A 27,193-nucleotide genomic window follows, 5' to 3' on the forward strand; every position below is an offset into this window, starting at 1 on the left:
TTAATGTGTTTCTTGAAGAGTTGGGAGTTGAGGCAAAAACAGTATACAAATATATAAAAATAGAACAAGACAAAACAAGAAAGAGAATGAAGCAGTTCAATACATTTGGAGTTGAAAGATGTTAACTGGATATTTGTTGGAGATCCAAAGCTTTGGTGTGGATCAAAAGTTTGAGTGTAGTAGGGAATAAAGGAACTCATTCCAGCAAAAATAATTCTGGTTATTTGATCAAAGCAAGTGCTATAATCAAATAACCATGGAAAAGAGGAACAGAAATCTCAAATACCATCTCACTTAGCACTATTGTGCATAATACCATAGAATTAAAGGCAGAAATTATCTGACAGAAAGATGATCTGTAGAAAAGAACAAGGACATGGTCAAACTTGTCAAGAGGACAAGTAACAACAGCAACATGTGAAAGGAGAGCTAGTTAAGAAAAGGTCTAGAGTAATGGAAGAATGATGAGGATATTTGGTATTGCAGTGTAGGTTGGTGAACAATTTGTGTAAAATCATTACTGACAACAAGCAATTCAATTTCTCTTTCAGTGTGGAGTTAGAGAAATGGAGTCATTTGCATTATGGATGCTTAAATCTCCAAGTAAGATAGACTCATTGGGTGACTGCTAATTTGGTTGCAACAGGCTGCAGATTTGAATCCTGATAGAGATGTTTGTGACCGTCTTTTAAGTAGGAGATTAATTTCTTTTCCCAGTGAGAGACATTCACTCCAGTTAACAAAGGATAGGTCTTCAGGTCTGAAGTGATTTGAAGACATTATGGGTTTGGTATCTATAGCAGGGTTTCTAGACTGTGTAAAACAATGAATAAATAATAATAATAATAATAATAGCATATAAAAATGAATAAAAACAAATTATTTTCCCACTTACAGTACTAATCTACTATTATAATTAAAAGAAACACGTATTAACCACAGTGAAAATTATTTAATTGTAAATATTTCATCCTGAGTATCTTAGGATCATGAGTACAGTAGCTGAAAACAATAATAGGAATAACATACAGTTAGGGTGCATGATTACAATAGCATGAGTAATCATGTTAGTGTAATCAGTAATCACAACACAAGATTACAATAGCATGATTACTCATGCTATTGTAATCTTGTATTGTGATCTCTGGATATTTTAATTAATTCTTCTTGTAAGTCGCCAGGGTCTGTGGTACACTGTATAGCTCTTTTTTTAAGCGTATGGATAATGCTGAGTTTCTGGGATATGTGGTGAGACGAGTTGAAATGGAGGTAGTGTCCAGTGTTGGTAGGTTTTCTATATACCGACAGGTTGATGCTATTGTCAGTTTGTTTCTTAATAAGGACATCTAGGAATGGAAGTTTATTATCTTTTTCTAGTTCCAATGTGAACTTGATTGTGTTGTGGAAGCAATTAATTTTGTTTAGATAATCCATTAATTCTTCTTTTTTGTGATTCCAAATGATGAAGATGTCATCAACAAGTTTCTAGTTCCAATGTGAATTTGAAAAAGTTCACATTGGAACTAGAAAAAGATAATAAACTTCCATTCCTACATTTGAACATTCAAAGAAGCTGCTACAGTCATCCGTTCAACAGGTAACTTAAATAAGAATCAAGGCCTAATCCTACCATATATATGAAAAACTCTTATTAGATCATTTAACCAAAAAGAAATGAACTTTCATGAAAATTACAACAAATATCTCAACAAATAAAACGTTGTACTTGCAACACGTGTATTGTATCACACAGTGATAAATTTATATTATTTTTAGAACTGTCGGTTAGTTTCCTAGTTTTTGTTACTTTCCATTGCTTACCAGTGTATCCCTGAAAATGCTGACAGATATTAATCAGTGAAACATGTCCGATATTAAACAATTATTTACTTGACTAACATACCGAATTAAGTCTTTAATTTACTAAAGATAAGGAAGTTGTTATACCTCTTTATAAGGCTATTGTTTAGATAGTTTATTTTATTTTATTTCATCTCTATAAAGAGATATTTACTCTGGGTGTTTATTAATTACACAAGGGTTCAGTTCTGAATTGGTGCAATGACTTAATTATTTCTTTTAGAATCCGGAAAATTATTGACCATGAGACCAAATAACAAATACTGTATATGTCAGTGTATAAGACGGATCTCAAATACTATAAAAAAACCCTCGAAATCATGGGTCGTCATATACGGCGAGTATAAAAAGGGAAGCTTAATTTCTTGGATGAACATTTAGGTAGTTACAATACATTGTTATATAAGAAAATAGGTAGTGCTTATAAACAAATCAGATTAATTTTTTGTTACATACATTTATTTAAAATATTACAATAGATGTAAGTCTTAAAAAACAAATAATTCATCATCATCACCTCATCCGCGTGGTAACGGGTTGAGTCCACTAAGAAGAAAGGTTCTCCACTTATCACGATCTTTGGCCATCTCGGTCATGACTCTAGCTAGGCAGATGGGAATGTTCTTTCAGTAACTTTATCCAATTACTTCTTGGTCTGCCTCTAGGTCTTTTACCTCCTATATATCCATTCAGAGCTAAATATGGCAATCTATGAGGGGCCATTCTCTGAATGTGACCAAACCATCTCTATTCTGACTTGATCATTGGTCTTGTGTTGCATCCAGTGGATGTTGTTGATTTTTCTGAGGCATTTCATTTCAAATGCTTGAAGTTTCTTGATTGCTTGTTGAGTTAATCTCCAGGCTTCTGAAGCATAGATAGCCAAGAGGATGATAATTGTTTTATATAATTTTAGTTTTAGACTTGTTGGGATTTTTTTTATTTTTCCATATTTCATTTAGTTTATTCATACTGGTCCAACCAAGGTACTATGCTTTACAGTTTCCATGTTGTTGAAGTTACTGGAAATGAGACTGCCAAGCTAAACATATTTATTAACTTTCCAACAGATGATTTTCGAGATTTGTAGAAATATTTTCTTCTTCTCTACCTATCTTCATTATTTTTATTTTATGAAGATTTATTTTCATACCATGGGTTTTACAGGAGTCATTTAAGATATTAATAATTTTTTCTAACTGTGGTTTAGAATCTGCTAGGATAATAATATCATCAGCGTATTTGATGTGATTAATATTGGTGCCATTGATTTTTACACTTGATTCAGCAACTAAGGTTTTACAGACTTCTTCTAGGAAGATGATAAAAAGTTGAGGTGAAAGAGGGCAACCCTGCATTACACCTTTCTCAACTTTGAAATCTTTGTTTTAATATTGTTCGTTTTAGCAAAAGCTTTAGTGCCTCCATAATAATTTGTAATAAATGTTAAAATATCTAAATCCATTCATACAACAGTATATGGGCAGTTTGTATTCCCAATATTTTTCTGCTATATTATTAATGGTGAAGATGTGGTCTACAGAGGATCTATGTGGCCTCTGTAGACCACATAGATCCTGAATCCTGCTTGATTTTCTTCTATGATTTTTTCTGTAAGCACCTGTGTTCTCTTTTGAATAATTCAGATGAATAGTTTATAATTTTCACATATTCTTTTGTCTCCTTTTTTATGAATTGGTATAATAACTCCTGTTTTCCAGTCAGTTGGGATTACTCCAGTATAAAGAATTTGGTTAAATAAGAATTAAGAAGCTTCCTTGCCACCATATTTCTATAGATATTTAATCTTTGCACATAGCTTTCGAGAGTTTCATTTGGTTCATTGCATTTATAATTTTTGCTACCGTTACGGGTAGTGTCTTTTCGTTTATCATCTCTTCTGTTATACTTTCCTCCTCATGTTCTTTCTGAAATAATGTTTGATAGCAGTCTTTCCAGATTATTTTAATATTTTGCATTGATCCAGTTTCTAAATTTTTTTTTTTATCTTTCATTATTAGTGGTTTATCTTTATATATCTTAGTTAATTATTTTATAATTTTATATACAGTTTTATTGTCGTTTCTTTTATTAGCTTCTTCATACAGTTTTGCTTTTTCCTCCAACTAATCATTATTGGCAGATATGAACATTTTATCAATTTTGTTTTTAAGGTTCTTACAATGTTGTTTATTTTCTTCTGTAATTTTTATATTTAATATATGCTTTGCTGCTCTTTTTTCTTCTAAAGTATTTAAAATTTCAGGGGTTATCCATTCATGATTCGGTCTTGCAGTTGTTCCAAGTATGTTTCGTGCAGTATTTATAATAATTTTTACTTTGATTCCATGTATTTTCAATATTATCATCGTCTGATTTCATTTCCAATTAGTGTTTAATAGTTGTCTTGCATAAATTTCTCTTTCAGTTTTGACATGTCCATTTTGTTTATAAAAACTCGTGACTTGCGGTACTTAAATTTTAGTTTAATTTTTGCCACAAGCAGTTCATGGTCAGTGTCGAAATCTGGAGTTTTTAAAGTTATAACATTTTGAACTGATGATTTCCAGATAGGTTTGATTAAAATGTAATCAATACATTTCTTTGTTGTACGATCTGGTGAGGTCCATGTGTATTTGTGGGAAGGTCTATGGAAAAAAAGGGTATTGCAGATAAATAGATTATTTGCTTTACAAAATTCTAGTATTCTTTCTCCTCTTTCATTTCTATTATCAACTTCAAACCTGCCCATCACATTCTCCATGCCTGGGGTGAACTGCCCAATCTTGGCATTAAAATCTGCCATCACGATTAATATATCTTTCTTATTAGTTGTGCCTATTAAATCTTGTAACTTATCATAAATAATAATTATTAACCTCAATTTTCATGTTAATTTTCTTCATCATCTGTTGAAAATAGTTCTTCAGATTCATTGTTTAAATGATTGTTATATGGATCCCAGTTCGATGCCAGTGAATTGATTTCATTTCTATCATCATCAGTGTCCCACAACAGATCATCTTCCATACCATCCATAAGATTAGAGATACCACACTTTTTAAATTATTTTATTACAGTCTCTACTTTTACTTTATTCCATGCTTTGATCAAAAAATTGCACAACATATCAAGTGATGCAGCACACATAGATCCACCATTTGTAAATGATTTTTCACCAGTCAATATCCAATTATTCCACTCTTCTTGCATGTGATCTTTAAATGGTTTGTTCAAGCAAATGTCTAGTGGTTGCAATATAGAAGTTAAACCACCTGGTATAACAGCAATTTTTGTGTTTTTTTTTTCTAGAAGACTTTTAGTATTCTCAGTTGAATGACTACGAAACATATCCGATACTAATAAACCGTGTTTCTTCATTAGAAGAAACTCAGTTTATTAGTATGGAACATGCGACCACCTTGTCATGTGTTCCACACATTATTTATCCATAATTTCACACCATTTTCATCCATCCATCCATCCATCCTTTTTCGTGAAAGTGTACAAAAACACCTGAAGGAAATTTTATCTTGGGTTTAGTTTTACTTTTGAAGATGATCATTGGTTTTAACTTGGTTCCATCAGCCAAACACGACAACACAACCGTAAACCTCGTTTTTGTCATGACCTGTACTTCGAACTAGCACACTCTTACTACCTTTACACTCCACTGTTTTATTGCTTATCATATCAAAGCTCATTGGAGTTTCATCCATATTTCCAATAGAAATTTATGTTCTTGTCTCAACTGAATAATAAATTTATGGAAACTGGTAAGTTTGTGGTCAAGATCTGCTGGTAGTTTTTGAGCAATTTTCGTTTTTTGTTGTATTCCAGATTTTCTCTCATAAAATGATTACACCATCCTCAAGTATCTTGAAATTAATGTATACGTATACTATATCCGGATTCAATAACCTATACTTTCATCCGGATTCAATCTTGACCATTTTAGTGCATATGCTCTAATCATATTTCTTGTAACAAGTTAACCATTCTGCCTTTGTTCGAATACCTGTTCTGCAACGTCATTTTCCAGTTGCAGCCATCAGGTGATCCCCAATCTCATCGCACGTTTTTTCTTTGGCAATTTTTTTAAAATATCTTCTTTCTTTTTCCATTCTCTTACCATCTTCTTAGTTATGCCAAACTTTTTTGCAGTAGCACAGTTATTAGTTTGATTTGTCATTTCAATTACCCTTATTTTAAATTGAGCTACATACTTTCTTTGTTTTGTTGCTGGTTCCATGATTTGAAATGATAATAATTTTAATAATCCTAAAATTAGAAAAAATGCAAAATTAATAATTAATTAAAATTGGGGCTAATCACTTTTAATTAGGGTAATTCACGTAAATACTAAATTTATGCTATGCAAAAAATAAAGGATATGCATAGATATAAAAATAACAGATATAACAACAATACCTAACGTTGCATTAATACAAGAAAGAAGAAATTGGAGGGTCATCTTATACAACCAACATAAGCTTAAAATCTAAAAATTGCCTAAAATGTAGGCCTTGTTTTATATGCCGGTCATCTTATATGCTGACATATACAATATATACATTTAATGAAACTAAAACAACATATACATTAAAATAAAATTACATAAATAACTGCAAAATTAACTGGATCCAAGGCCTTCTAAAGTAAATATACCTTTAGAGATTTTCTTATCCAAAAATAAAAAATCATTCATTCTCTGACTCATTCTATTATTGGATTGTTTGACATACACTTAATTATGTCTACTAGACTAAACACTTTGTTTTCACAACAACAAAATTGTTCGTCAGAGTCAGTTTCTTTGTTAAGCCTTTTCTGAAAATATAAACATTTTCTTCTTCTTTTCCATGGATTGTTTCTTTTATCTCCCTTATGTAGCATATCTTATTATTTCTCCTGTCTCACTAAAGTATAAATATTCTTACCTCTTGCAGTTCTATTTTATGCACAATTTACTCATTTTTGTACCAGAGAAAGAAATTTCTTCTACTACTTCATGAACATGTAAACGTGTGGACAGACTTATGTGTTCGTCGAACATGTTGTTTATTATTTTAACGATATAATAGAACACAGAAACTAAGTAAATAATTAATTTATTGACTTGATGCTGATATTTCGCTGGTATTATAACCAGCATCTTCACTGACTGAACTGACTTCACTGAACTGACTCACTTACGCCACACCTTCTTGGCCAACGGCTACAATCCACAAAAAATAAACAAAATACTAAACACTCCTAAGAAACCCCTCCCACCATCCACCACAGAGAACTACAACAAAACAGTCACCATCCCCTACATTAAAGGCACATCCGAAAAGATCTCAAGAATCCTCAATAAACATAAACTACGCACCACATTCAGACCATGTAGCAAATTAGCCACCCTCATCCGCTCACCCAAGGACAGCATTCCTCCTTTATCACATCCAGGAGTCTACCAAGTACCCTGCTCATGCAATCAAGCCTACTACGGTCAAACAGGAAGAACTGTGAATATCCGCATCAGCGAACATAAACGATACGTCCGGAAATATCATTATGGGAAGTCGGGCCTAGCAGACCATGCTCTGGATACCCCTGCACACAGGATCAACTGGAAAAACACAAAAGTACTACACAGAAACCCATATAAATCAGAGAGATTGTTCTTAGAGGCGACAGAAGCCCTAAAACACACTCCAAATCTCAACAAATATGGCTGTATTAACTTGCCGAAGATCTGGGAGACAGTCATATTAAGAAAAAACTAGCACTTTTCTAGGACTCTAGTAATATATGATAGCGTTTTTTTTTTTTTTTTTTCAGATAGAGGGCGCCAAAATCAGGACTCTAGTCTTTGTGTTGCTGCTACAATTTTGGTTAAGTACACCATGTTGTTTTAGTCTCGCGTATTGTGACAAACAGTGTTTTTGTGCTCTGAAGATGCTGGTTATAATACCAGCGAAATATCAGCATCAAGTCAATAAATTAATTATTTACTTAGTTTCTGTGTTCTATTATACCGTTAAAATAATAAACAACATACTTCATGAACAGTATATCTAAGCTGAGCTCTTCAACTTAAGTCACTTTACTGTTTCAAATTTCACCAATTGCTTTTTTCCATAGTAAACAGGTGTCCTTAAGACAGAAGATGAAACTTTCCATTCAACGTTTCCTCAAACATTCAATTAGAACATTGACTGCAATACTTTCCTTAATTTACTAAATACTTGTTGATCATCTCAACTCCTCCAGTTTAAAGACTCACATTTCTACGATTCCTTTCAGAATCGTCTATTAATATTCTCCCGACTGTCACGTAAAACTTAAAAAAAAACTTCCTAAGAACAAAAATTCTCTGGTTCTGCGTTCTTAAACTTCCATTAGCTCTCTCGTTTTCCACATTACCCCAATGCAGAAGTCTCTCTGTCAACTATCAATCACCATCAAACTCCTGAGTGACCATGTGCACCCCCATGTAAATGGCAAGTGAGAAAAGTTATAATGGTTGATACGTTTTATTCGTTAGCATAATGAGAATGTCTTTTCAAAACACAACACTTAATAATTTTAAATTACATAAAAAGGATTGAAAGTAATTTTCCGAATCTAATATGTACATCAAAATTTCAAATGGCTCTACATTTCATTTTGACAATCTTCTTCTGGTTCCCACCTGCCATACGGCTGCAGGAGGGTAGCTATAAGCTACCATTCTAGGGAGAGATTATTATGAGCAAGGTGGTTTCCCGTTGCCTTCCTTGCCATAAGTATTTATGACTGTAACCTGTGTGTTCACGGGGCCGGTTTGCCTGCTTGCGGGATGAAAAACCCCAGATAAACTGGCGGAAAAACCCTGCTGCCCACGCCCAAGACCGGCTAACTTGGCTATGGCTGAGGAAAATCCTTCAGCTCCTCACGTCGTGGACGGGAATCGAACCTAGGACACTCCTTCCCCAGGAAAAACCCCAGGAATCAACACCAACATCGTCTACTGCCCACCACCACCACTAGTATTTTCACAGACAATCACAAATATCCATGTGCATGGTGGAATTCAAACTCGTAGCCTTTTGGCTGGAGAGCGGGTATGTTAACCAGGCCAGCATGACGTCAAGCAGGGAGAAGTAAATTTTCTCATAAGAAAAAGTAGCACACAAGGTTACTAAATATGCTGGAATATCAGATCAGGTAGCATACATCATAGTGCAAAACATCAGAACAGAAAACCATTAAAATACAAATATATGTACCAACCAGCAGTTATGACGATGAAGAAGTAAAAGAATTCTATGACAGTGTCCAATATAATACAGCATGCATCCACACCAACACAATAATATTGGGAGACTTTAATGGGCAACTATGAAAAAATAAAAATGAACTTGAAAAGCGTACAGGAAAAAATAGCATAGGAGAACAAAATGAAAGAGGAAGTATGATGTTAAGCTTTATGATGAGGAACCAATTGAATGCTATGAACACATTTTACAAGAAAAAAGACCAAACTAGACAAAAAAAAAAAAAAAAAAAAAAAAGTGAAGAAGAATATATTCTATCATCTCATATAAGAATATTTAAAGATGTTTCGGTCATCAATCAAATAGGCATAAGAAGTGATCACAAAAGAGTTAGAGGGAAAGTGACAATAGAAGAAAAAAAAATTACAGGATGAAACAGAATAAAACAAAATATGTGAAGATAAATTATGACACATTAGTTTGTTGTTATATGCCATTCAGATGTTTTAAACTCTTGGTGATCCTGTGAACAAAGGCTCTCTATCCCACTGAGCCTCTTGTCCTTTCTTTCAGCAACTATAAGTTCAAGTTAGCAAGTTCTTTTATGTTGTCCATCCAACTCTTTTGTGTCTTCCTTTTCTTCTCATTCCCTCAATCTTCCCCAACATAATTGTCTTTTCCAATGACTCATCAGCTCATATAATATGTTAAAAGTACATCAACTGCTGTTTAGCAATTTGCTTCCAAGGAGCATTCTGTCTTTATACTCTCTAAAATGTTATTGGTCATTCTTGCAATTCATGGGATTCTTAATAGTCTCCTACACACCCATAATTTGAATGAATCAATTTGCTTTCTGACTTTCTTCTTAATAATCCAGCATTGACATCCATACATCACTACTGGAAATACAATTGCTTTGACAATTCAAACTTTTGTGGCCTAACACCTCTATCTTTCATAATTTTTGTGAGGTTTAACACAGCTTTTTTTTAACTGTGACTATCCTTCTTTTAATTTCATTTTTACATTTACCACAGTTTCTGATTCTGGACTCCAGTAAATCATAACTTTCAACAATTCCTATTTTATCTCCCTCTATTATAAATTCATTTAAATTGCCAGAATCCATCACTTTTGTTTCGCTAAATTAAGACTGGATTTGTTACTTTCCCTCTTAGCCAATAGAATCAACTGTTATAGATCTTCCTTAGTTTCTGCTATGGGAGTTGTAACATCTGCATATCTTAAATTATTTTTCTGCCATCAATCTTAATTCCAGCTGGATCTTTGTCTAAGCCCGCCATTCTCATAATATATTCACTATAAATAGCGACAGTATACAACCACGCTGCACCTCTTTTTTCACTCAAACACTGTTTCTCCAAAGACCGTTTTTACTGGAGCTTCTTATCAAGAGAATTACATGTTCAGTAATTACCACTGATCTCACTACAATCCAGTCTGTTCTGATCCATACAATCAAAAGCTTTCTTATAATCAATAAAACAAATGAATACTTCCTTCTGAAATTCTCTTATTGTTTCCATAATCCATCTCATGTTTGCTATTTGATCTCTAGTTCCTCTATCTCTCCTAAAGCCTACTTGTTCTTGTGGCATTTCTCTATTCACATGTGGCTCAAGCCATTGTTGGATCACTTTACTTGCATGTCAAATGCAAGTAAAATTATAGAACCATTAAAGCAATGGTACTATAATTAATAAGATAACTGGGTTTTATTGGTCGGATTCGATACAACTAATAATCTACTAGTTTCGCCACGTTAACTAGTGGCTTCATCTGGGTTTTTGATGAACATACAAATATAAACTTAAAACAACAAGCTTTGATTATGAATCAATACATAACTGAAAAAATACCGAATGTATAGGAACCATTACATAATATAAATATGTGGAGTGTGGATGTTAGCACATGGTCAGTCATTGTTCAGCAGGTGTACCCTATAGTTGGCTGCAAAATTAAACTTTGATGTGTTGAGAGATCTTAAAAGTGATTTCCAAATGCCACATAGGATCATCCCTTGGTTTCTGTTCAGGGTACCTTGTGAGTGGATTACCACTGTAGCTTAGTGTTGGAAAAATGGAATGCCAATCCTGAACTGTCCTCTCTGTTGTTGTTGACATCTCCGAGAAATAATAAGAAATAAGACAAAAGGAGCTCCTTTTGTCTTATTTCTAGAGTTCTTGAAGTTTGTCCTAAGTAATCAAGTCCACAAGAACATGGGATGTTGTAAACTCCACTCCAGGGTGTTTGTTGAAAGCGTAGTGGTCTTCAGGTGAGCGTAACATATATTCCATACTATCCTAATCGATTTGAAGGCTACTCTAATGTCATGAGACCTTAGGAGTACTTTCACAAAAAATTGCCAAACAGAATGGAAATTGAAGTCTTGTAATGAATGTCATGGATTTATTGGGATTGGAGAGTAGTATTCTTTTTGTTATTTTTTTAGGATATCGATTGCTGGTTAATATTTGTAGAATAAAATCTAATTCTTCTGTTAATATTCTTTCATCTCTTATAACAGAGATCACCCTGTGTGGGTCGGCTTATGGTGCATATTGAGAGAAATGCTTTCGTCCACTTGTTTCATAATTAAAATGTCCAGAAAAGGTACCTTTCCTTCATTCTCAAGTTCAAAGGGGAACTTAATTTTATGGTGAAACAAGTTTATGGATGCTAGAAAATCTTGACTGCTACACTGTGATTCCATATTATAAATATGTCATCAACATATCTCCACCAAACTGGCGGTTTAAGATTTGTACATAATGAGATGCATTTTCGAACTTTTCCATGAATAAGTCCACACAGGGAGGAGATAGAGGGCTTCCCATCGCAAGGCCCGAAAGCCTTCTAGTTAGCCGCAAAAGTTAATTTCGCAGCTAACTACGAGGGTAGCCTGAAAAGTTCTCGGCCTCGACCACAGCTTCAACGCTATCAGCAAGTTTTTTTTTCTAAGTTGGTATATCTGCCATAAGCATCCGCGTGAAATTGTAAGTCATTCTATCAAGTAGTTTGTTTTATACAGCTGTCTGAAGCAAAAGTGTTGTCTATATCCCTTGAAATGGATAAAATTGAGTAATGTGCGGCTATAAAATTTTTCATAAAAGAAGGTTTAATGCCAAAAGAAATTCATTCAAAGTTCATAAACGTTTATGGACACCCTTCTCCTTCATTTTCGACAATTAAGAAATGGACTGCCAAGTTTAAACGTGGCCGTACCAGCCTCAAAGATGATCGCCTTGAAGGTTGTCCAAAAAGTGTAACAACACCAGAAATCATTGATCAAGTGCACAATATGATATTGGATGACCAGCGAGTCCAACTGCATGAAATTGCTGAGACAATAGGCATTTCAAAAGAACGTGTAGGATATATTTTGCATGAAGTTTTTTGCAAAGCTTTTTCATTTGCAATTGCAATTGAAAAAGCTTTGCGCAAGATGGATGCCGCGCTTGCTCACAACAGATCAAAAACGCACTCGCATGAAAATTTCTGAACAGTGCTTGGAGCGTCTTAACAAGAATAAAACTGATTTTGTGTGTTGATTTATTACTATGGATGAGATTTGGATTCACCATTACACACCAGAATCCAAACAGCAGTCAAAACAGTGGACGGAACCAGGTTGCTCAGTGTCAAAGAAGACAAAGTCGGTTCTATCAACAGGGATACTCAAGGCATTTTGTTTATTAATTATTTTGAAAAGGGTAAAACAATAACTGGGGAATATTATTGTGATCAGATAACCAGGCTAGACGAAAAAATTCATAGAAAAGAACCAGTTTGCAGAAGAAGAAAAATCATCTTTCATGAGGACAATAGACCTGCCCACAACAGTGTTTTGGCAATGGGAAAATTAAGAGATCTGCACAATGAATTGTTGGAACATCCACCCTATTCCCAGATTTGGCTCCCTCTGATTTCTATCTCTTCCCAAAACTAAAACTCTTCTTCGCTGGTCAGCGTTTATCTTCGAATCAAGAGGTGATTGCAGCTGTAGAGGGGTATTTTGCAGATCTTACTGAAAACCAATACAGAGACAAGATAATGGCACGGGAGCATTGCTGGAATAAATGTATTAGTCTTAAGGGAGATTATTTTGAAAAATAAAAATAATTTTGAAATTATAAATTCATTTTTTCATTGTTAGGCCGAGAATTTTTCAGACCACCCTCGGGTAGGGCGCACCTGCTGAACAATGACTGACCATGTGCTAACATCCATGCTCAACATATTTATATTGTGTAACAATATTTGCAAAAGATCTTGGATACTTGACAGTTTCCAAGATCTTTTGCAAATATCGGATCTTCATCCATTTTCCTAAAGATGAGCTCCATCCTTTTGCACATCATGGAGTGTATAAAGTTCCTTGCACATGCAACTTTGCCTATTTTGGAAGGCTGGCAGATCTGTTAACATCTTCCTAAAATAACATAAAAACTTCATCTGCAATCATCTATATGGCAAGTCTGGACAAGCAGACCAGGCTGTGGACATTCCTACACATAGGATTAAATGGAAGAAGACAAATTTGCTACATACCAGTATAAATATTATAAATGCTACATATATTCTAAATATAGTCTGTAACACTATATTTAGAATTACTCTCAACTGCAATAAATACAATGTATTGATTTACCAAGGGGAGACCATTTTAAGAACACATTTACCCTGACTATCCCGAATTAACTTTTTTTTTTTAAATCTTCCCTCTGTAGGGTACCTCATTAGGACATTTTCAATTAGAACCTGAAATATTTCTACAATTATCTAATTGAGTTCTATGCATCTACCACATTTGCAATTGCGTTCTCTGAGAATGCTGGTTAAAAAAATCTACCACATACATTTATTATTTTAAAATCTTTATTATTATTATTATTATTGTGTTTACGTGACACCTCCAGGGAGTCCAAAGACTCATCGTGGGTGGGCATCTTCTTCAACTCTCTCTGTCTCCACCACTCGATTCACCAACTACAATGAACCACAACTACACCAACACCATCTACCGCTCATCATCACCAGTTACTTTTTTTTTTTTTTAAATCTTCCCTCTGTAGGGTACCTCGTTAGGACATTTTCAAAATAGAACCTGAAATGTTTCTACAATTATCTAATTGAGTTCTATGCATCTACCACATTTGCAATGGCGTTCTCTGAGAATGCTGATTAAATAGTGCTGGAAAGCTTGTGAAATACAGGAATCCCTCAGTTTACATGGTTTCAAATAACATACTTTTCAAATTAACACAGTTAATAAATTGACACAACAATTATTTTAATAAGAGTTAAAAATTCACTTAACATGTTCTGTTCACACTGATCTAGTAGTAGTGCCAAACACATCCTAACATCCTCTTTCAAATTTTCAGTTGTAGACAGCAAACAATTTATGTAAAGCAAACTTTCAAAAGCATATAAAAGATTATATGCTTGAAATCAGAAACAACTGAGATTTTCTATATCATTAAGACAGCTTACAAATAAAATTCAAATGAGAACATTTGCACTACTATGTCACACACTGCATATTGAAAATGGAAAAATCCCACTACATTATGCAGACATAATATATAGTCAAGCAAATTTTCACGTTTTGATTAATCATCTACCTTACATAAATATTTTTATATTCAATTATCCTTCAACACTATGGATAAAAGGAAGACTGAAATAGTGAGTGCCAATGATCAAAAGAAGCAAAAAGTTATCACTTTAGAGTAAAAGCTTGATTTAATTAGGAGATATGAGTGTGGTGATAAAAAATGCATGTGATTTTGGATTGAATGAGGCAATAGCATGAACAATGGCCTAATTCAGTAAATGCAAGGGAATTATAAAACCTGTATTCAGAAGAAATGAGTGATAATGAGCTCATTAACATCACTGAACAATGTGCATATGAAAAACAACATGATTGTGATCCAGAAGAAAATGTACCAGTGATAACTATAAAAGAACTTGAAACATTGTTTGGAATTGTTGAAATTTTATAGCAGGTTATGGATACTGAGCCTAATCTTGTTTGTAGAATGTAAATCTGCCAGAACATAGACAAAGAAAGCTAAAAGCTTTCTTTGAGATGTATTCAGAGATGCACCCACAGAAAAAGAAACAAAAGTCAGCACAAAGTACCTTGTTCAAATATTTCTCATAATTTTCTTTTAAATACATTTATTATTTTTAAATCTTTATTATTATGTTTACATGACACCTCCAGGGAGGGCATCTACTCTACAACTCTCTCTCTCTGTCTCCACCACTTGATTCACCAACTACAATGAACCACAACTACACCAACACTATCTACCGCTCATCATCACCAGTAATATTTTCACAGACAAACATCCATGCCCATGGCAGGATTTAAACCCACAGCCTTTTGGCTGGAGAGTGGATACGCTAACCACTCAGCCAACCAGGTTGTTATTATTAGTTATCCATTATTAGTTATATTGGTAGTAAAAACAGCAAAAACAAAAGTATTTTAAAAAAATTTAATAAAGGTTTTGAAAGTCCACAGATGAGTTATAATGGTTTTCATTACTTATTATATTCAATTAACATGGTTTCACTAAGCACACACAGTTTTCACAGGATAACCATGTAAAGTGGGGAATTCCTGTATCATTAAGTATAATAAATTAATTAATTATTTCCTCCTGCTGTTGTTTATACATGTCATGTACTGTTATGAACAACAACACCTAAGCCTATCTATACATATCAACTTTCTTAATACATCAGAATAATTTATTTTAAATAAATGAACATTTTTCTTTCAGAAATTGAATTCTATAGTTTATTAAATTCTATTCTTTAGTCCGTTTCAAATTAATGTAGTTTTATATTTCTGGAACCGTGTTATATATTTAAAAATACAGTATCTGAAATTTGAGGACTATTTTAAACTGAAATATTATCCTCTCACCTTTCTGAATTCCATGTTCTTGACTTCTTTTGCAAGTAGATGATGATGGTGGACAAAAGTCTGCTTGTTGAAGAATATATTCATTCATAACTCGACGTCCTAAACTTGCTGTTTCAGGTTTCGTAACTACTTGTCCTGTTTTCCACCTTGAGTTTGCAAAATATAATGGAGGAGTTCCAGGTGTACTTCCATGAGTATTTTTCACTTCAGAATTGGCAGTTTGTTCACTGGTTTTAGGCACCTCATTTTCTGCAACTGCTTCTTCAGGACATGGTGCTTCATCAGGCATAAGCATAGCTTCTACATCTAAATTTAAATTTTCTAATATTTGTGCATGTCGTTGTTGCACCTTTGCAACTTCATCTAAAATAATTTTTGAAGAATACCCTGATGACCGATCTGTATCTTGCATTTTATTTGTTTCACTTCTATAAATTACAGAAAAACCTTGTATGCTACCTGAATAACATGCAGAATCCACAGAATGCTCGTAGTCTGGAATTTCTTCATAAATATTTGGTTCAGAAGTTCTTCTTTTGTGATGTATGTCCACACTTTTTAAAGATAAACTTTCACCTCCTGCAATTGTTTCTCGCCTACCATAACATGCACTTGGTGACATGTAGACTCCATTCTGAATTAACGAGTTTGAACGATGGTACATGGGATTCTTTTTCTTCTTCTTCTTCTTCTTCTTTTTTTGGAAGTTTGATTTTTCCACAATATCTCCTGTTGAAATGTCAGGTTCAATTGATAGCAAAGGATTGTCGAATCCATGGCCCTTATCATATGCATGTTCAGCCTTCTCACTAGTAAGGTTTTCTAGAGATAAATTTGCTTTTGGAAGAATTTCACTGTAGTAATAAGGAGCCTTTGTTGCCATTTCCAATTCATCATCAAGCTAAAGACAATGTCATTTGAGTAGGTCTATTTAAAAGGCAACTTGTATAGGATACAAAACAGTAATAGGTATTATTAACTATTACCGAAATGTGTGTATACATGTGTATATATAAATATATATATATTCTTGAAACTTTTGCTTTACATTTTGAGGTAGGCTTTTTTTCTTCAAAATTTCTGCATGATGTAACAAATTACATCAAGTAACTGTAACAATAAAAACATAATATAATATGTATCTATTCATGTAGTTATAAAATATCAAAATACTATATATAAAACACATTAAAAGGAAATAATGAATCCTGAAATCTACTATAAATGCACTTAGAAAAATTTCTGTATCACAAACAGATTTGAGAAATAAAAAACAAAATTACAATCAACGTTAACCAATGCATTTTATTTTCTTATAAAAACAACAAAAACAGCTACTGTAAAATTTTCATTTTCATTATCAGAATGCTAGCAGTTCAGATTATTTTTACTATATGACTCTCTGAATTAGAATAAATGCACCATGAAAATCCACAGTCTACTCATTTACCACCAATGTGGATAAAAATGTATCCAGTTTCACTGAAATTAAAAAAAATAAAAAAATAAATATTTATATAGATTTTTATACTATGAATTTCACTTTTTTTTCCCATCAATATCTGATCTACAAACAAAACATTACAAGACCCATGGTATATCAGTATCGTGTGTGAACAGTTGTGAAAGGATAAAGCTATCATACATTAGTGTTCTGGATGGTGTAAAGGTTAAAATAATCTGGACACCCTGCTCTAGAGACCAAACAAGGAACTTTTTTTGAAAGTCACTTCAGGTCTCTAATAAGCAGGGTGGTATTGGTCTCACACCAGGCAGTGAAAACCATCTACCAACTAAATCCTTATACCCACAATGGGATTCAAACTGACAACTTACTGGATGGAAAATGGAAGCTCTATCCAATCAACCAGCAATACTTGAGTATCTATCATGTCTCTGTATACAGTACTAGAAAATCTTTAAAAGATACCTGTGGAATGATCATAAACAATAATTTACACAATAACTACAGGAATTAACTTTAATGAAATGAAAGTATAGATATTTCATACTGAAAATAATAGTACATCACCAATGCATAGAGACGAGCAAATCAAAAAAACAGGAATACAAGGTACATACAGTAGTCTGTGGTTTATCAATTTAAAACTGTTGCTGTCTGCTAGAAATAAAATTGTAATTTTATTTCTAGCAGAAATAAAATTACAATTTTATTTCTAGTTGATTGTAATTTTGTTTTTTACTGCTAGATGGTAGATTGAGGGAGGAGGTGGAGATTGCAAAGGAACAATTTGGCTTCATGCCTGGTAGATCAACAATAGATGCTATCTTTGGGTTACGACAGATGATGGAAAAATATCGAGAGAAACAAAGGGAGCTACATCTGGTATTTATTGATCTGGAGAAAGCATACGATAGAGTGCCAAGGCAAGAAGTCTGGAGGTGTCTGAGGGAGAAGAAGGTGCCGGAGAAATATGTCAGGTTGGTGCAGGAAATGTACAGAAATGTGAAGACAAGTGTTCGGACCTGTTTGGGACAGACAGAAAGTTTTCAAGTAACAGTTGGCTTACATCAAGGGTCAGCATTAAGTCCGTTTCTGTTTAATATTGTGATGGAGGTGGTAACAGAGGAGGTGAGAGAAGATGCACCTTGGACAATGTTGTATGCAGATGACATCTTGCTGTGTGTAGATTCAAGAGAAGAAGCGGAAACTAAACTGGAAAGATGGAGAAAAGTACTGGAAGAGAGAGGTATGAGACTGAGCAGAAGTAAGACAGAGTATATGTGTTGCACAGTGGGCGGCAGACAGGAGACAGATCTGGAGCTGGAAGGAAATGTCATCAGGAAGGTGAGAGACTTTAGATACTTAGGTTCAACAGTGGAAGAAGAAGAAGATGGAGGAGCTGAGAAGGAAGTGGGATGCAGGATACAAGCGGGTTGGAGGGAGATGGCTGGAGTGTTATGCGATAAGAGGGTGCCGATCAATCTGAAAGGCAAAATTTATAGGACAGTAGTGAGGCCAGCTATGACATATGCTATAGAAACTGTGGCCCTGAGGAAAAATAACATTAGCAGGATGGAAGTAGCAGAGATGAGAATGCTTAGGTGGATGTGCGGTGTGACCAGAAAGGATCATCTGAGAAATGACTATGTCAGGGGAACAGTGAAAGTTACGAACTTAGGAGCGAAAATACAGGAGGCAAGGTTGAGATGGTTTGGTCATGTGATGAGGAGGGAGGACAAATATGTGGGAAGAAGGGTCATGCAGATGGATGTGCAAGGAAGGCGGAAGCGTGGGCGGCCAAAGAAGAGATGGAGGGAGCTGGTAGAAGAGGACTTGAAGATGAAGAACTTGGATGTGGTGACAGCCCAAGACAGGAAGGTGTGGAGGAGACTCATAACAAACAGTGACCCCACTTAAGTGGGAGAAGCTGCAGAAGAAGAAGAAGAAGAAGCTGTCTGCTAGAAATTAATATTAATAATAATATTATTAAAAACCATTTTTGATGGTTATATAAAATAAGAATCTCCCAAACTTTTGGGAGAGAGAGAGACAATCCTTCCGATTCAGATTTGGCCAATGTAAAAGGGTTTCGCAACTTTCTTTGAAAAGGTGTTTATATTTTAAACCTGATTCTATGGAAAGATGAGTTTCATCCCACTGGATACTGTGTTTACTTTCAATACTATGTTGTGTCAGACCAGACTTTTCAGCTTTCATGTATTCGATATAATATTGATATTCTTTAATTATTTTTCCCACAGAACAGCTTGTCTGCCCAAAGTATGTTAGATTACATTCACAAGATATCTAATATCCACCAGCTAATGATAGAGGTGACAATTTGTCTTTTGTAGAGCAATAGATGAGCAATTTTGTTGATAGGAAAATATGTGGGAATGAGATGATACTTCTTCAAAATTCTACCAATCGGTTCAAAGATGCCAGAAATATAAGGGATTGGAACTCAGGTCTGTTTGAAGAATCCTGAGGTGTTGGAACATAGGAGTCGATTCTGCTGGATCTGATTAGGGTTGTAACCATTAAATTCCATCAACATTTTTATAGTGAGAAGTTGTTGTTGTAAGCTTGAGGGAGAGGAGCACACATTATGTGCTCTATTATTATGCACATTATGTGCTCTTTAATTAAAGACTTGATAACACCACTTTTTTGAGAGGTGTGATGAGCAGATTTTTGATGAATGTATCTGCCAGTAAAGGTAGGTTTTCAATAAACACTAGCTGATAAATTATTGGAGACTGTGTGTGTGTAAGAATGATGTCTCCAAGAATGGTAAACTACCAGTCTTTTCTTTTTCCATGGTGAATTGAATGTGTGGGTAAAGGCTATTGATCTGTTGTAGAAAAGTGGTAAGTTCATTTTCAGAATGAGGCCAAACAGCAAGGACATCATCGACATAACAAAACAGTGAAGAGGGTTAAGGATGAATGGATGAGAACAAGGTATCTCCAGATGGTTCAAAAAATAGTTTGCCAAAGGTGGAGACAGTGGGCTACCCATGGCAGTGCCTTCAACTTGTCTATAGATCTTGTTTTTCCAGCTGAAATATCCTGAGTACTAGAAAATGTTAAGAGAAGAATAATTATGGATGGAAAACAATGGTGGTGATAAAGGTTGTAATGTGATCATGGTTAAAGGATATAATACAATTACTTAACGAGCATTTTTTAAGTGCATATCATACTGGTGTGAATGATGCTCTGCAACATCTAGAAGAGAAATATATTATAGGGACTAGATAGATCCAACTATGTCTGCAGCTGTAGTTAAGGTATATAGGAGACTTGTTAGGAGAGAATTGATAGATGTAGGATTCTCTACAAATGGCAAGCAGAAGCACATGAAGTATAGGTCTTACTTTAGCAATCTATTTGCATTTTATGATAAAGTGTTGAACATTTTGGATAAAGAAGACTTATATACAGTGATTCTGGGACTGATAAAGTATTTGATAGATTACCTTCATACAAGACTGGCTGAAGGCAATGTAGCAAGTCTCATAAGGAGATGGTAGGATTTTTCCTCCCAGAAACTAAGGTTTTATATCTTGCATTACAGGATAGAAGAAAACCCAATTAAGCGGACATAATACACTGACCTCATAATTAGTTGTTTCAGTCATAATTCCATATAACATCAACAACAATAGCATGACAAGCTGATATGCAAGTGGCAATGATACATGAGGGATTTTGTATGATGTAGTGTATGTTCTATGTATTCACTGTCAAGAGTAAATGGAACTTGGTACAAAAGTGTGAAGGGAGAGAGAATTTCTTGTAAATGTTTCATGTGCCAGCACAAGAAATGTAAGTCATTTATAAAACAAGAAAATGAATTGATGAATGTTTACAATGTAAAGAAAGATAGCAAATGTGTTCTGACAAATCAGAAGTAGTGAATGATAGCGCACAGAATGGGAACATGAAAGAAGTGGCTGAAAGTAATGTTGATGATGAATTGACAGTAAAGGAGAAAACAGAACTACAGAGACTGGAGAAATTTTGTCGTGGTACAGCAGGTAGGAGAATAAAAGAAAATGTGAATTCAGAAAGTATGAAAGTGTGAGAAACTTGAAATAAGGATATGGTATCATATGGAGATTCAATGATAAGAGGTATACTTCATGAGCAAGTGATGAAAGCATATTTCCCAGGTACAAAAATCAAGGAGGTTGGTGATGCTGTTAGTTTGCAGAAGGGAAATGCGAGAGTTGTTGAAAGACACAAAAAATGAAGAGTAAGGAAGTAAAAATTGTGAGTCTGCTGCCTTCGTATGATAAAACAGAGATAAAAAGAAGGGCTGCGATTGCTAATGAGTCAATGAGAATATTGTGGAGGAATCGTGTGTAGTTATTGATGTATGGGGTGAATTTGATGCACGTAAGAACTTGTACATGCCCAAACTACATTTAAATGGTTGTGGAATTAGATGTTTGGAAAAAGTGTTGTTTTGTGAGAGTTTGGTAATATGAAACTAGAGATAATAGAGGGGAATGCAATCAAGCGTGTGTCTGGCCACACTGTGATAAATGAGCATGTGTACAGAAATGATTATGGACTGCTGAATACAATTCCAAAGTTTCTGATTCAAATCGGTTGGTAATGACATTACATAAGGGTAATTGTGGGTACAAGGGGATGTTGAAATGGTGTGTGTGTGTGTGTGTGTGTGTGTGTGTGTGTGTGTGTGTGTGTGTGTGTGTGTGTGTGTGTGTGTGTGTGTGTGTGTATTTATGGGTGTTAACTACAGTTTTATTACTGTATCCCTGATGAGGTCTTTGTGACAAAGACCTCGGTGTTTATTCAATCAATGGTGTTTATTTCTCTGTGCTGTTCTAAATGTAATTATAAATGTAAACCAGCACATAAATCTAATTACACATGTTAATTCTAAATGCCGATATGTCCTATTTCCATGGGCATGTTTACAGTAAGGATCCACAATATCATTAATACCTCCAATTCATTTGCTTCTAACCTCCCATCAGCCAATTTCTCAACTGGCACCAGAGTATCTCTACTTGGATGGTACATACTTGCAAATGCATTTTGCAAGTATGTACCATCGAAATGCATTTTGTCTTAATTTTGTAATGAACTGCTGCTGCAATGCAATGAAAAATTATTAATGTAAAATGTAATCAATATATCTAGCTCAAAATTACAATAAATGTACTGTAATGCACTTTACACTAATTACAAACCGCATTATAGTGAAACCAGTGTTATTTGAAACCACACTGGAAGTGGTATATGGGAATTATAAATACGTTGCATGTTTCTTGGGGAAACCATTTTTGATGATAATATTCTGGACAGTATGAGTTTCTAGCTGGAGATCTTGAGGGTTGAAATAAGTGTTTTTTTTTTTTTAAATAAAATAATGTCCCATTCAGTACTAACTGTAAAAACTGAAAATTAAAAGAATATGAAAAGAAAACTAAAAGTTATGTACTAATTTTTATTTCACTGTGTGACAATTTTTTGGAATGAAAATAGAAAATTAAGTATATAACATGCAGTTTATTTAACATAAATTTACTGTACAAGTACATAAAAAATAAGTAAAATGTATAAGATAATTTTTAATAAAATTTTTATATAACAAATATTAAAAATTTTATTCTGCAAACATCTTAACAAAGGATGTAGTGAAAATTGTAAATTGTATTAAATAACTAAGCTTATTTGCTTGGAAAAGGTGTAAAAATTAATGAATTAGGAATATTACAAATTCCTAAATGTACCACATTAGTATATCATACGTCAATGTTAATAAAGGTGATGGCATGCTGTACTACTGTTGCGTACTATTGCCGCACACACCCTCTTCCCACCCCCAAAAACTGCAGTGGTTAGAAAAACAACAGGCAAACAGTTTAGTAGATTCTTTATAATGCTAAACTTTTAGTAAGGATGATGACTTGAATTATGCAGTATGGAACTATAGATCACCAGATGGAGAGCAAGAAAGCAAAATATCTAAAAAAAGGCCAGTTTCTCTTTTTCAACTTCCATTGTATATTTTATACAAGAATGCAGACCATGCATCTTTGCAAAGAACACTGGGAGAGTATCCTCCAGATGAAGCCAGACTGCAATTATATCATTGAAGTAGTGTTCCCAAAAGGATAGCTGAGTTGTATTGAAGAGAATAAGATATCCTCAAAATGTTCCAGGTAAAATTAACTAAGACAAGAGAGAGTGCGACTTCCTATAGAAGTTCCTTCTGTTTGTGGGAAGAGTTTATTTTTGGAAGTAAAATACAGTAGCTGAAATGAATTACAAAGTCAAGCAGTTTAACTACATCAGATAGAAAGATGTTTGCTATCAGTTGAAGAGTAATATCCAGCAGAACATAAGTAAATAATTATTCTATATCTAAACTGATCATGATGTCAGAGGCTTGAAGAGGATAACTATTAATTTTTACTAGAAAATCTGATAAACTCCATAAACTGCATAGATTCTCCAATGCAGTTTGTAAAAATTTGGATATGCGTAATACATATCCAAATTACATTAGTAGATTCAGTAGATTAATTAATTAGATTAACTATAAATTCACAAATTTTATACAGTTGAAGATAACAATTTCCCAGACTTCTGAGACAGTAAGACAATCATCACAGTTAAGTTTGGGTCTGTGCTGAAAGGCTTCAGCACTTTCTTTATAGAAACACTCATGTTTATATATGGATTGATGTAGTAGCTTGGTGTGTTGCCATTGTTTCCTGTGGTTGGCATTTTCAACTCCATGTTGTGCAAGACCAGATTAGTGAGGTTTGATAAGACAGATGTGGTCTTGATGTTCAGAGATGTGTTTATTTACAGATCTTCCTGTATGTCCATAGTAAAACAAGTTACAAGAACATGGCACTTCATATATGCCAGGTAGCATCAGTGGTGATAGTTTGTCTTTTGGAGAAGGTAACAAATCGAATTTGATTTACAGGTAGCAGCGAGTTTGTACTTCTACAAAATTTTTGACAAATATTCAGAGATGGCTTTGATATATGATATAGGAGTCCTGTGGACTTTGGGCTTCTTCTTGTCTAGGTTGATGTCTTGGAGGGTGACTAATAATTTTTGAGTTGTTACTGAATTAAATCCATTTAGTAAAGCTGCATCTTTAATAATTTCCAATTCTCGTTTTAAAGATTCTTCAGAGGAACAAAATTTGTGTGCTCTGGATACCAAAGATTTTATGATGCTGTATTTTTTGAGATGGATGGTGTGCCAATGTATTGTGGATATGACGACCTGAAAATGGTGGTTTTCGATAGATAGAAGTGGAAAAGGAACCATCTTGATGACGTTGGATGTGTACATCAAGGAAGGAAATACCTCCCAATGATTCCTTTTCTAATGTGAATTTGATTCGAGGATGTAGGTTGTTGATTAGTTAGTATAAGGAATCAAAATAGGGTTGGGACAAATGGGTTTCTGCAATTCATGTACACTAATGCCAGAAGTATTAGGAACAAGAAGGAAGAATTTTTGGCCTTGATTGGCACTTCCAGACCACAGGTTATTCGCATTAGTGAAACATGGTTGACAGAAGATGATATAGCTAGTGGGATTGAATGTGAGAGGTATGGTGTGTTCAGGAGTGACAGGGAGAATAAAATGGGGGTAGGAGTGTTATTGATGATAGCTGATGAGCTGTAGCCAAGGATAATAGAAGTGGAACTGCAGGAAAGAGAAAAGAGCACATTTGAGGCTATGTGGTGTGAAATTGAGACTAGCAGAACAAAATATACAATTGAGTGCTGCTATAGACCAGGTGATGGAATAGATGATGGAGATAGTATGCATAAGCAAATAGAAGAAATGAGAGGAAGGAGGGTAATTATTATGGGAGATTTCAACTATGGTAACATTGATTGGAAGGAGGAGAGGACACATGGGAGGAAGGAATTGGATTTTATGCGGTTATTAAGGGATAGCTATCTGCGACAGCATGCAACGGAAAATACTAAGGGTCAGAGAATGCTTGACCTAGTATTGCATCTGAGAATTTGGCTAAAACGAATATGACCACGTTGCCACCTATTAGTGAGAGTGATCATAGGGTCTTGACTTGGGAGGTGGTTAAAGGTGTGGAATTTACAATTAAGACAGGGTACATGTGGTATTATCGGGCTGGTAATTATGACAAGCTTAGGAGTTTGATTGGTTCAGTGCCATGGCATGTAATACTGCAAGGGCTGGATGCTGATAGTGCATGGAAAGTGGGTAAGAAGTGTCTGCAGGAGGCAATAGCTGACTGTATACCTAGAGGCCAAATAATAAATCAAGTAGGGGTTAAATGGATGAATAACACCAATAAGCTTGAGCTGCAAAAAAAGAAACAACTACGGCGGGAATTTAAGAAGAAAGGTGACTGGCAGGCACATGAACGCTATAAAGTGCAGGCCAGAAGGGTAACGAGTGTGGTAAGAAAAGCAAAAGTGGATTATGAAAGAACATTAGCCATGCAGGTTCAAGAGAATCCCAAACAGTTTTTTCGATATGTTGCAAGTAAAAGAAAAAATGTATATGGCAGAATGATTTTAAAGAATGCTGATGGTTGGGAGGTAACCAAATCAACTGATATAGTGTAATTACTGAGCGAGCACTTTGCAAGAGTATATCATCCAGGGGGTGCCATTGCAGGAATGAATGAACCAACAGCATATACGGGAATTGTGGTGAATGAAGTGGAGGTAAATAGTCTATTACAAAACCTCAATGTCACTACATCTGTGGGATTGGATGGTATACCAGCTCGTGTCGTATGTGAAGTGGCTAAAGAGTTGTCAGTGTCCTTGACCATTTTGTTTAATTTGAGTCTCGGGTCTGGTTAAGTCCTGCTCACGTTTTTTAACACAGTAACGGCTGAACTGGATAAGGGAAATGGGTTTACAGTGATTCTAATGGACCTTGCTAAGGCCTTTGACAGGATACCACATGGAATTCTAATCAGTAAACTGCAGCATATGGGGATGGATATAGGGTTGGTGAGATGGATAGAAGGGTGGTTGATGAAGAGATATCAGAGAGGTTTATTCAGGATTAGAGTCCAAAAGAAAGCCTGTGACTAGTGGTGTGCTGCAGGGTTCTGTTCTTGGACCACTACTGCTCAATTTCTTCATTAACGATATAGGAAAGGATCTGAGAGGAAGTAGTCATTTGTTTGCAGATGATGCAAAGTTAATTAGAGCAATAGTGAATGCATAGGATGTCAAAATTTTGCAGGATAATTTGGATAGTTTGGAGGACTGGGCCAAGGAGAATGGATGTCAATTTAATGTGGCAAAGTGTAAGATTATGCATTTTGGGGTGAAAAGATTAGCAGCAGTATATCATATTGCTGGAACCGTACTCCAGGAGATTGACGAGGCCAGGGATTTGGGAATGTTGGTGGAAAGGGAATTGAAGTTCAAGGGACACATTGCAAAAGTGGCTAAATCAGCTCATCAAATCACTTGGTTGCTGAAAAATACTTTAACAAGCAGAGACAAATAGGTTATTGTTCCTCTGTATCAAGCCTTGATAAGATCTCATCTAGACTACTGTGCACAGATATGGGTGCCAGGGTTTCTTCTTGATGGGGAGGAGGTGGAGAGGATCCAGAGATGAGTGA

The 27,193-nt window shown here is 34.7% G+C and overlaps 1 protein-coding gene across 3 annotated transcripts in view; it reads right to left on the reverse strand.

Annotated features, from left to right (window-relative positions):
• Positions 1 to 27,193, reverse strand: part of LOC150104441 (uncharacterized) — a 328,160-nt gene that overhangs the window by 275,679 nt on the left and 25,288 nt on the right. For all 3 annotated transcript variants that reach the window (XM_090397017.1, XM_090397016.1, XM_090397015.1), the window contains exon 2: positions 16,078 to 17,187. In XM_090397017.1, the coding sequence (XP_090253143.1) occupies positions 16,078 to 16,960 (883 nt within the window). In that variant the 5' untranslated portion in view covers positions 16,961 to 17,187. The remainder of the gene's footprint in view (positions 1 to 16,077; positions 17,188 to 27,193) is intronic.

The sequence above is a fragment of the Typopeltis vanoorti genome, chromosome 8 (assembly GCF_054136105.1).
Source record: "Typopeltis vanoorti isolate ZY-2024b chromosome 8, IOZ_Tvanoo_1.0, whole genome shotgun sequence".
NCBI classification, from domain to species: domain Eukaryota; kingdom Metazoa; phylum Arthropoda; class Arachnida; order Uropygi; family Thelyphonidae; genus Typopeltis; species Typopeltis vanoorti.